Source organism: Danio rerio, chromosome 2 (assembly GCF_049306965.1).
Source record: "Danio rerio strain Tuebingen ecotype United States chromosome 2, GRCz12tu, whole genome shotgun sequence".
NCBI classification, from domain to species: Eukaryota; Metazoa; Chordata; class Actinopteri; order Cypriniformes; family Danionidae; genus Danio; species Danio rerio.
In genome coordinates this window covers 31173015-31185542 of record NC_133177.1, presented here as the reverse complement: position 1 = coordinate 31185542, position 12528 = coordinate 31173015, and the positions used below count along the sequence as shown (strand labels likewise).

The 12528-nt window shown below is 36.9% G+C and overlaps 1 protein-coding gene across 2 annotated transcripts in view; it reads left to right on the top strand.

Annotated features, from left to right (window-relative positions):
• The window catches only part of rnf31 (ring finger protein 31), a 34432-nt gene extending 22263 nt beyond the window's left edge, over positions 1-12169 (top strand). For both annotated transcript variants that reach the window (XM_073926377.1, XM_073926386.1), the window contains exons 18-23: positions 1629-1741; positions 1957-2067; positions 2220-2268; positions 5928-6024; positions 11346-11511; positions 11605-12169. In XM_073926377.1, the coding sequence (XP_073782478.1) occupies positions 1629-1741; positions 1957-2067; positions 2220-2268; positions 5928-6024; positions 11346-11511; positions 11605-11655 (587 nt within the window). In that variant the 3' untranslated portion in view covers positions 11656-12169. The remainder of the gene's footprint in view (positions 1-1628; positions 1742-1956; positions 2068-2219; positions 2269-5927; positions 6025-11345; positions 11512-11604) is intronic.
• Positions 12170-12528: the final 359 nt, after the last annotated feature.

Below are 12528 nucleotides of genomic sequence, written 5' to 3'. Positions count from 1 at the left end.
AACTATCACTTTTATTAAGATAAGTATGTAAATATAAATGAAATATAAATAAAAGTAATTTTTCTTAAAACATTACATAGAAATAGTACAGGGTTAGGTAGATTAGGTGACACAGTGTCGCAGTGGGTAGCGCGATCACCTCACAGCAAAGAGGTCGCTGATTCAAGCCCCGGCTGGGTCAGTTGGCATTCTGTTTGGAGTTTTCATGTTCTTCCCGTGTTCTTGTGGGTTTTGTCCGGGTGCTCCGGTTTCTCCCACAGTCCAAAGACTTGCGCTTATAATATCAATAAGCTAAATTGGCTGTAGTGTGTGTGTTGGATTTGTGAGTGTATGGGTGTTTTCCAGTGTTGGGTTGCGGCTGGAAGAGCATCTGCTGCGTAAAACGTGCTTGATAAGTTGGCGATTCATTCCATTCTGGCACAAAAAAAAGTAAAAAAAAAAAAATTAATGAATGGATGAATAAATATGATTAAATAAGATAAACAATAAAAGATTGAAATTTTGTTTAAAATAAGTTTCAAAGATTGAAAACATTACTTAAACAATTGAAAACCCAATAGAATTTTTTTTAATTACAAATAATATTTTAGACCCATTTATAACTTAATCATATTTAAGTATATGCTTAAAAATGACTATACTAATTACTTAACTAAAAATCATCATAGACTTATTAATTCTCAAATATGTTGAAATAAGATTCAAATAAATAAATGATGTTGATTTAGTTTGAAATGAATACATATTTTAATCAAATTTGTAGCGTTAATTTCTTTTTCAAATAATATTTTAAATACATAATTTTTCATATAATATTTTAAGCCTATTTATAATTTAATAATAGCATTTATGTTTCTCATTTAGACACAGTGACTTTAGAAAAGATACTGCATAGTTGCCTTTTACATTTTACGATGGGATCCTTCATATCATATTTGGGAGTCTGTAGCATCTAAAAAATTGAAAGCCCCAGATGAATTCAACTATTCCCTCCAGTGTTTTGTATTTTGTTAAAGAGGTAAATCTAATTTCTTTGCAGCGTAAGGATCATTTGTTTTAGTTTTGTGTTGCCATGTCTATGTCCATGTCTTATCTTTCATCAGCACTCTCTGATTTAAAAATAAACTTTCTGATTCTCCTTAATTCCTACACATATAGCTTACTTTCAACAGTAACCATTTGATTATAGCCGCGACAGCAGACAAATACTAACACAGTTTTTAAATTATGTTTTTATGTTTATATAACGGCAGCTCAGTGGTTAGTACTGCCACCTCACAGCAAGAAGGGGTGCTGGTTCGAGTATCCAGTTGGCATTTCTGTTTGAATTTTGCATGTTCTCCCCATGTTTGTGTGGGTTTCCTTCGGGTGCTCCGGTTTCCCCCACAGTCCAAAGACATGAACTATAGGTGAATTGGATTAACTAAATTGGCTGTAATGAAATGTGTTTCCCAGTGCTGGGTTGTGGCTGGAAGGGCATCCGCTGCATTCCAGAATAGTTGGCGGTTCATGCCTCTGTGGTGACCCCTGATAAATAAGGGACTAACCCAAAGGAAATGACTGAATGTTTATATTATATGACAAAGTTCTGTTCTTCTAAGGAGTGTTTTATTCGTGTCTTTCTGTAGCTTGTCCTAACTGTAGGTTCCAGTATGCTCTGGCCAGGGGCGGCTGCATGCACTTCAGCTGTTCTCAGTGCAGATATCAGTTCTGCAGTGGATGTAACAACCCCTTCCACACAGTGAGTTCCTTTCTCTTCTTGTTGTCGAAGGATTATTTGTGTCTATTTGTAGCTCCATGCGCATGCTATACGGCGCTCCACACGACTGTGATATTCAGTTTTGAAGCCAGCTACGAACATGGCTAAAAGTAGCATCTTTCTCCAAAGCACAGATTCTTCGCTCCTTTTTATTCATCCTCTTTCCCTCACACTTTTGCTCACTCCTTCTCTGGCAGACATGTGCAGTGAACCAGTGTACTGTGACAGGTCTGCATGCCCATCACCCCAGAGACTGCCTCTTCTACCTCCGAGACTGGGAGCCTGCAAGGCTTCAGGCCTTACTGCAGGTACACGCACACACACGCACGCACACACACACACTTCCTCCTACACAGCCACGCTCACAGCACTCGTGTGCCAGGGTTGGTTGTGAAATATCACTTCTCATTGCCATCCTTTTATTTCAGAAACTTGTTTAAACGTCATTTTGTGTCCACAGAAAAAAGGGGTGAACTACAATACTGAAACTGCACCAGGAGCACAGACTGGTACGTGTTTATTTGTAAGAATGATAAAAGTTTAATGCGATAGTTCATCCAAAAATGAAAAAAAATGTAATCATTTACTCTTCTGTTGAATTCAAAACGTATACTGAAGAATAATAGAAAAAAACAGCCATTAGCTATGCTTCCATTCAAAAACGTGAATTAAATGAATGCGCAAAACTGGATATTTCATAAAAGACGTGTGAATAAAGCAGCAAGAGAAGCTGCGTGAATCTTTTTTTATTTAATAATGACATTCACCTCAGAAGATGATGCCGACACACAATGAAGGTTTGAAGTGGCGTTTAAAGGTGTAAGACGTGGAGCACAGGCGCTCTTGACAGTTCTGGTGGTAATTAATAATATAATAACACTAATATTGAAACTGTTAAGGCATTTTAGAATGATCAAAACAACATTTCAGATGTTTTACAATGCGGTCAGCCTGCTGGTTTGTCCATTCACACATACTTTTATCATTACATGATTTCTTATAACAAAATCACATGACCTTTTTAATGCGCAAACTGGAGTTTGGGAAAAGTGTTTCCATCATAGTTTATATGCATTTTTACCTATCAAATGAAAAGTTCATCCTACTCAGGTATGTGCATACGTTTTTTTAATGTGCATTTTCAAAATGTGCGCGCATCTTGGCGTTTCCATCAACCATTTTTTATGCGCATATCCAAAATGCGCATAAAAATAGTTGGATGGAAACATAGCTGTCGACTTCCATAGTATTTCTTGTTCCAACTATGGATGTCAACGGCTGCTTTTTCCAAACATGCTTCAGATTTTTATTTTTTGTTTTGTGTTCAATAAAAGAATGAAATTCAAAAAGGTTTAAAACCAGTTGAGTGTGAGTTAATGGTGAGAAAATGTTCATTTTTGGTTGAACTATTCCTTTAAGGCTTATTCTCATCAGGAATGACAACTGTGATACGATGTCCACACTAATAATATTCTGTTTACTGTGAGCATGCACTGCACTGTTGTTGTTTGCTGCTTTAATTGCTTGTACTCTTGAAATTTGTTTAGATTCTGTTTGATGTTTTTATCAGTCATGTGAAAAATAGGTTTTGGAAAGTGATTTCAAGGAACTGTGGCTCTACTTTTTTATTTATTAGTATTATTACTTTAGACTATAGCCCCTTTCACACATACAGACCTTTCCCGAAAATTGCTGGTAATTTTTTCAACCGGTAAATTCGTTCTGGCCATTTTCCGGAAAGAGAAGTTGTAACATTACCGGTAATTTGCCGGAATGCTGCACTGTGTGAACGCAAAAGGAAGATTGCCGGAAAGAGCGCGTGCATGTCTAGAACGTGCTGACGTGAGACGTCTGCTTTAGCCAATCAGAACAGTCAGACGCATTCACGTCCGCGCGGTTTATGAGAATAAAAGCCTTTAGAGCTTTTGCGCGTGCATGTCTAGAACGTGCTGACGTGAGACGTCTGCTTTAGCCAATCAGAACAGTCAGACGCATTCACGTCCGCGCGGTTTATGAGAATAAAAGCCTTTAAATATTTTTCCAGACACATTTAGCTGCTAGAAATTAGTCATATAACGTTTATATATTCATCTTAATGCCAACCGTGTAATTAATTATCGATAAGATGCTTATGATAAGCCATTGTTTGTTTACCTTCAAGCTTTGCGTGTGCCCATGAAACAGCCCATTAGCGCCAGCACACACACGTTTCATGTACATCTCGACATGCGAAAGTGTTTCTGTACATGTTTTCATCGAAGTTGTTCACAATACTGATCCATCCACAGAGTTTGTGATGTAATCAAATGTTTACAAACATAAGCGCAGCCGTTTAGAGGTCATTTCTGGTTAATGATGTCAGAATTTACCGGTATTTTGGAATGGATGTGTCAATGCTCTTTTCCGGAAAAATTCCGTAACGTCCTCGCCTGTGTGAACAGCGCTTTTTTGTATTTACCGGTAAAGTCGTTCCGGAAATTTTCCGGATATTTACCGGTATCACTGTGTGAAAGGGGCTATTGTCGCCTCATAGCAAGAAGGTTGCTGGTTTGAGTCCATACTGGGCCGGGTTTCCCCCACAGTCCAAAAACATGCGCTATAGGTGCATTAAATAAACAAAATGGTCTGTAGTGTATGTGTGTAAATTAGTGTGTATGAGTGTTTCCCAGTACTCGGGTGGAAGGGCATCCGCTGCATAGAACATATGCTGGAATAGTTGTCGGATCATTCCACTGTGTTGACCTTTGAAATAGAGACTAAGCCAAAGAAAAATTATTAAATGTCTTTTGGACATTTTGATTTCTAAAAAAAAAAAAATGATATGTTTCTTATGAATATTATCCACCTTTTCCCATGATGCTTTGTGTAAATCAGGGGAATAACTTCTGCCAAACTATAAACAATCAGATAAGTGTTTAAAAAATAACGGGAAATTAACTTTCAGCAGACCAGGAAAGCCCTAAAAACTTGAGACAAGTATGTTTGGGGCAATATTATGGATATTTTTAATATTGATGTACTGTATAGCTGCGGTTCCCAACAGGGGCTTCCCCGGCCCACAAGGGGACCTCAGCAAGTTCGGTGGGGATTCGTATCATATTTTAAAAACTTTTTTAGCAGTGTACAATTAGGGGAATGATCACGTTGTCTTAGTTAATTTTATTCTCTGGCTGACTTGTAATTTGTCCTCCACAAAAAAGACGGTCTCTGATTCTTCTTCAGTAGTTAAGTGTAATGACCCAAGCATGCTGGACCCAGGTGAGGATGCTCCAAACATTTTGGGTCACAGCTCTAGCAATACGGGAAACACAAAATGACCTAAAAATAAAAATTGTTTTTATTCCATTTTTTTAAGCAAAGAGTCCCTGACCCAGCCACAGTGCCTTATCTGCACCAAAGTTCTTGTTAGTGAATGCATGAGGCCATCCAAATTAGACTGTCGCAGGCAAATAAACGTTGGGAAACCAATGCTGTATGGAATACAAAGAGAACATATATTGTTTAGGAACAAAAAAGCAGTAAACTACAAGAAGATTTGACCCTTTAAAAAACTGAATGGGTCATTCACATGAATATGGAAACACAAAGCCAAATGTGCATCTCACACACTTTATACTGTGTATGGATTATTTATTTATCATATGAACTGATATGTTTAAGTTCTTTTGAGACTGAAGTTCTCCAAAATAGAAGTGGATTGTCCTTGGTGTGAAAGAGCCTTTATTAATTTAGTTAATTCTGACTGTGTAGCCACTAGCCATCTTATCGGTCTTATCTGCTTCTATAATCTGTCTGTCTGCGTCTGTCTCTTCATCTAATTTGTCTGTCTCCGTCTTAAAGTCTAGTTTGCTTCCAATTTTGCGCTTTATCTCAATTGCCCAGTGGAACAAAATTGCTTTTACTGTAATCAAAGCCTAAAAGCTGGACATCATAAAGCAAAGCACTGTTTTCCAACTAAAACTGCCATCCAATTACAGCTTCTCAGACCCAAAGCTATATTTGTACCATGAAATCATCGTGAAACACACACATACACCTACTCCATGCAGCTTTAGTTCACACTTTGATCCACTTTTTTCTCTTTCCTGAAAATATCTCCCTCGAAAACACTCTGCCTCTCCCCAGTGCATCTTTTGCTTTTATTTATTTATTTACTTTTTTGCGTCAGGTGTGTGTGGAGTGATCGAGCAGAAAGATGAAGGGCCTCGTCCGACCGATTCTCCGTGTGGTGCTCAGACTCAGCCGGGCCAGGCGGGACTCTGCGAGTGAGTGACTTCACTGTTATCATGTTGACTGCTCCCTGTACGCTCCAATCTCTCAAATGCATATCAGTGTTTTTTGTTATTTGTGTTGTTTTGCTTTTCCGGGATCAGAAAGAATACCTGAGTACTTGAAAATGACAGCACAATGACATGATTTAAATGATCGAAATGCAGTTACAACAAACAAACATGTCAAAACTGAGACTTCACCATTCATTTTGCTGTCAGCTATAACAGTTTTGGCAGGAACTGATCAAATTGAGGAATTGTTTGAATAAAGGGGCAATGATGTAGAGCACGGGTCACCAAACTTGTTCCTGGAGGGCCGATGTCCTTCAGATTTTAGCTCCAACCTCTAATCAAACACACCTGAACAAGCTAATCAAGGTTTTACTATGTATACTTGAAACACCCAGGCAGGTGTGTAAAGGCAAGTTGGAGCTAAACCCTGCAGGGACACTGGCCCTCCAGGACCGAGATTGGTGACCCCTGATGTAGAGGTAGGGCTTTATAATTTTTAAGCAATCATTTTGAAGCTTGCTTTCAATCGTTTTATTTATTTATTATTTTGGCTAACAAGATAGTTTTAAGTTGAAAAGACTTAAATGCAGTAGTAACTCATTGATACTAAAATAACACTGCTACCTAAGTTGTTTATGCATATGTAAGATCTGTAGAGTCCCAAAGACTAAAATTTCAAAGCCAAATTTAATATATATATATATATATATATATATATATATATATATATATATTAAGGGTGGAGCCGAACCCGAATACAGTTTTCGGAAAGGCACGAATAGCGTGTTTTTACGAATACTTGATTCGAACAAATACTTGAAAAATTATTTGTATTCGGGAGCAAGAAAAACACTATATCAAAAAGCAGCGTTTCCTCATGAGACCACAGTGCATGCCCGCGTGAGTGAGTGAGTGAGTGAGAGAGAGAGAGAGAGAGAGACAAAACGCGCCAAAGCCCGAAACTGAAAGCGAGACGTGACTTTTAAGGGGTTGTTTCATATGGATTTATTAATCATTCTTACTGTTCAGTGATCGCAAACTGCCGTAGTTTATTAAAGACGCAAACCTCTCACTGCACGTCAGCTGCGCGCCTTCAGCAGACCTCCTCATTCCTGCAGCACGAGAGCTTTATGATTGTTTATGCGCGCCAAAAGTGGCGGATCTGTCCGGTAAAATATCTGACTGCGTGTCACCGCATCCCTAAGGACTGTTTGGCGAAATATTTGACTGCATGTCACTGCATAACAAACGACTGAAAGGATATAACTAGAGAACTCTCCACTGTGCTGCTGGGTGAGAGCGTATGGCAAGCCGTTTTAGCATTTAAACCTTGTTCAGACTATCCATAAATATATTTAGAGATATCTCTAATTATATTTTGACTTGTCATAATTATAATTCGACTAGTCAGATTGGAAATATCTGCAAATATATTATGATAGACTAGTCATATTCCTCCATTGACTTCCATTGAAAAATATTTGCAGATATCTCTAAATAAGTTGACTAGTCACAATTGTAATTAGAGATATCTCTAAATGAATTTTGACTAGTCAAAAATCCAATTCAAGATATCTACAACTGTAATTAGACTTTTAGTAAATTAATTAGAGATATCTTCAAATATATTTGTAAATATCTCTAAATATGATGAATTAAAGATATCTCTAAATGTATTATGACTAGTAAAAACTCAGAGATATCAATTACAATTGTTACTAGTCAAAATTCATCTGATTTCGTACTAGTACAATTGTAATTGCAGATATGTCTAATTGTCATTCTGAGTAGTGGAATTATAATTATGACTAGTCAAAATATAATTAGAGATATCTCTAATATATTTATGGAGTCAGAACAAAGATTTAAATGCTAAAAAGGCTTGCCATAAAGAGCGCTTCTCACTGAACAGAGCACCGCGCAACCTTCTATGTAATGTATTATCACATGCACTAAAAGCATCCTAAAAGCATCAACACAGCCATATTCTGCCCCAGCAAGTCAGTTTCAAACATAAAAAAACAAACAAACAAACTTTGTGTCTTTTTTTGTGGCTGGCAGATGATAATAGCAGGGCTGTATCTTTTAGTATTATATAGAATACTTTTGTTCTGCCAGATCTCCCGGGCAGGGTTTTATTTAGATTTATTTAGTTAATTTTAGTTTTTGGAATTCTGTCCATTGGAAAAAAGTTCTTTCAGAAGAAGAACAGTTTTTTGAAGTATTATTTGTTTTTATTCTGTCTATTCAGTGTCCTTCAACAAGAACGGTGGTGGTGGGGTTCATAATATTCACAATGGTATTTTATTAGTTGTTGGTTTAACCATGGATGAGATAATGGCTTCTATGTTATTTTCTTTTCAATGACATTTCTTATCACATGTTCAAAAACAACAGCCAATATTGCATATCTTTAATTTATATAATGGGTATAATTAAACAATACTTTCACTATAACGTAAATTAGAAGTGTAATAGAAAAAATATATATTTTTGCACCATTTTGAATTTTACTCGAATACAAATACAAATACTTTTCCCCCCTCAACAAATACAAATACAAATACCGGCTGCTCCGCACATCCCTAATATATATACATACATACATATATATATATATATATATATATATATATATATATATATATATATATATATATATATATACATACATATATATATATATATATATATATATATATATATATATATATATATACATATATATATATATATATATATATATATATATATATATATATATATATATATATATATATATATATATATATATATATATATATATACACACACGTGTATATATACATGTTAATATGTGTGTATATATACATGTTAATATGTATGTATATATACATGTATATATGTATGTATGTATATATGTATATATATAAACTTTTTGTTCTTTAACTTGTAGTATTGTTGCTGCCCCCACTGTGTTGTGGTAGAGGCTGTGTTTCATAATGAAAGCAAAACTACTTAGCTTGTAAAATACAACAAAACTAAATTTGGATAAAAATAAAACAACAAGATAACATTATTATCGATCAATTTGGACATGCTTTTAAACTATCATTTTTGCGTTTAGCTAGAGTGAAAGCTGTCTTCTGAACTCGGGTACGCACCAACGAACTGTACCCGGGTCCGGCTGAAAGAGGTGGTTTGGGGTTGGTTCGTGTGAACTCTGGTCCAGTTCACTTCTGGTATGAGTGCAATCGTACCAAATAACAGAAGTGAACGGAAGTAATGGTTTTCATAATGTTCATTCGTGTGTGTGTTTGTCTGTGTATCACGTACTGTACCTTGCTGACAAGTGGGACTGGGCCAGGGCAAACACAGTGATAATGTCTGCTAGTCTTCTCCAAAAACAGCTTCTGCAGACATAACGTTATGTTCTAAACATTTTTATATTTTTCTGGCAGATGGGCGCGAGTTGCTTTCTGTATGTCCAAAACCGAAAGATTCAGAAAAAGCAGATCGACTGCGATGTGTGCATGACTTTTTGTTTTTGCTTTCGTGGCCATCACCTAGCCACAGCCATACACAACAGCAGCTAAACGAAGCAAGCGTACCGGGGTTCAGAAGGAAAAAAACAAAGTGTGAACACAAACCAGGCGAGAAGGTGGCAAGGAGGGGCAATCAAACTTTGGTTAAGTCCAGGCAATTGAAGCAAGTTTGAATGCACCCCAGATTCAAGATTGAATTGATAGGGGCATAGAATTTCTGTCACATGCTTGGTGTATTTGGCCAATCACAACGCACTGAAAGTCTGGCCAATCAGAGTGTACTATTTATACTTCAAAATGGCGTAGAATAGTGCATAAGAATGCGATTTGGGAAGCAACTTGAGCTTTGTTATGGATATGTTAAACATTACTATACTGTAAGGAATACAAAGAGAACATATTATTTAGGAACCAAAAAAAAAGTAAACTCCAAGAAGCTTTGACCCTTTTAAAAAGAATTGAAATGGTTAGGGGCACCACAGTGGCTCAGTGGTTAGCACTGTTGCCTCACAGCAAAAAGGTTGCTGGTTCAAGTCCGGCTGGGTCAGTTGGCATTACTGTGTGTATTGCGCTTTTTAGAACACTGAAGCTGCTTTCCAAATGGCAAAATATACACTACGCACTTATGCACTTACACAATCGAGCATAGTATATGTATGTAGTGTCATCCCAAATAGAACACTAACTTTTTTCACAATCCAAAATAAAAAGTCAAGTAATCCAACATCAGTGCCCGAAAGCTCTGCCCATTTCGCTATGTGAGCAAAGCTGCAAGTGTTGAGTGTGTGAAGTGTCCAACATTTCACACATGATTTTAACAGTTGAATAACAGCATCATTCGGGTATTTAAAGTGCACTTATTCTTTTTAGAATTTCAGTGTGAATGCACTACTTACACTATTCATACTACAAAATGGCATAGAATAGTGCATAAGTATGCGATTTGGGGCGCACCTTAAGCATTGTAAAAATCATAGTTTTTCAGGAAGTTGTGGCTGAGATTATAACAATAAAGTACAGTATATGGAATTTTTTATCTTAAACCATGTAAACTAGGCATGCTGTGATCAGCCAATAATCACGTTACGACTAGATTGGTACTCACTAATCTGGCTGATCTTGAGAACGGATCGTAAGTGTTTGTTTATGACTTTAAAAGCAGAGGAAGATGCACATGCACTCCTGAGTTATACATCAGCAGCGCTACAGCACATGAGCAGTGTTTCCAAATTGCATTGTTAGTCATCTTACCATATCTGTTTTCTCTATGATTGTTTGTAAAGCTGCTTCCAACCATTACATGTTTGTAACATCCTTAACTTATTCTCTTAGGTAAGGCGAGATCTCATACTTTGAGGGAAAATGTGCTTATGCAATGGCAAAGTTATATACTGCTTGAAGCATCAAAATCGGTACTCTGTATCGGCCGATCTCCATGACAAGGATTGCACTCAGTATTGGCTGCAAAAATCTTGATCGGAGCATCCCTAAACACAGTACCATAAACTAAATACACACAATGAGGTTCTTTTATAGCAACAATATGTGACCTTTTTAAATCAAAATGCATTTAAATAAAACTTTGGGACAATGCTGTAACATTAGGTCTGTACATGCAAAAATGCAATAAACATTTGATCATGTCACGGTTATTGTGTGTGCAATTTCAGCATGAGCAAATGTGAATTGAGAAAGGGATAGTTCACCCTATAAGGTTGATATCTATGTTCAAGACAAGACAAAATCAAGATCCTTCATCCTACTTTTTTTGTTTTTCAGTAAGCATTATCGAGAGTACCTGGTCAGCCTCATAAATGGCCATTCAATTGATCCGGCTCTTCTTTTCACAATGGACGAGCTAACAGTAGCCTGCAGGAGATACCATGTGGACATCACACTGCTGGATAGAGAAGATGAACAAACACACTTTAGCAGACTGCTTAAGGTGAGTTGACACGGTCTTTTCTTCAGTCCCTGACCTCGTTTTTTGTCCTGCTATCAAACTGCTTTCTTTTTTTTTTACCTCTCTTGCCTGCAGAAACTCATGGATGACGTGCCTCTGGGTGACAAGGTCCTTCGCAAGAAGTGAAGACATTTTTACTATGTTCATTTAACCTGTGCTGACTATTTTAACCCTGTGCGCCTGCAGCTCCGCTTAATGATGTGAGCTGTGAGGACGACAGAATGTTAAACAGTGCTTCCCTATTCCCAATGTGATGTAGTTGCACACATTTGCACAATGCAGACACTGTATGCTTTCATCTTCTTCTCAAAGGTTTTGTGGTTGAAAACTCGTTCTTTTTATTAATCATGTTTTATTTTAATCAAATAGCATTATAGCTTGACGATTTAAAAAATGACACATTTTGTATTACATTTAATGGATTAAATTGTCAACATCAGCATTTTAAATGGTTTTACAAGTGAAGTTTTCTTTTCATTTTTCATTATTAGTTTTACCAAATTAAACTAAAAACTACATTGCAGATTTATACGATGATCGGTGTCAAATGATGTACAATCAAAGTAAATAATGGCATGATGTTTTAATTGTGGCTCAATCTGTATATACATATGTAATTAAACATAATTTATAAAAAGTTTAATCTAGTGAGTTTGCGTTTCAAAAAGAACTACATTTTTAATAACCACTAGAAAGATCAGCCAGTAAAACCAGTAGTCACTCACTACACACACACACACACACACACACGCAGGCACAAACAAACTGAAGTAGGGTTGCACGATGTTGGAAAAATCCAAGTGGTGCTCACTGCAGAGCCATTTGGGCAGAGCTGAGCTCCAGCGAGGGGAAGCTTGAGCTCTCGCTCCTCCTTTCTTGCACTTCTTCTACGAGTGATGTCACTGGGGGTTGGGGTTAGAGGGTGGGATGGGTGTACGCATTAAAACAGCTTATAGGAGGAGGAGCGAAAGCTCAAGCTCCCCCTCGCTGGAGCTCAGC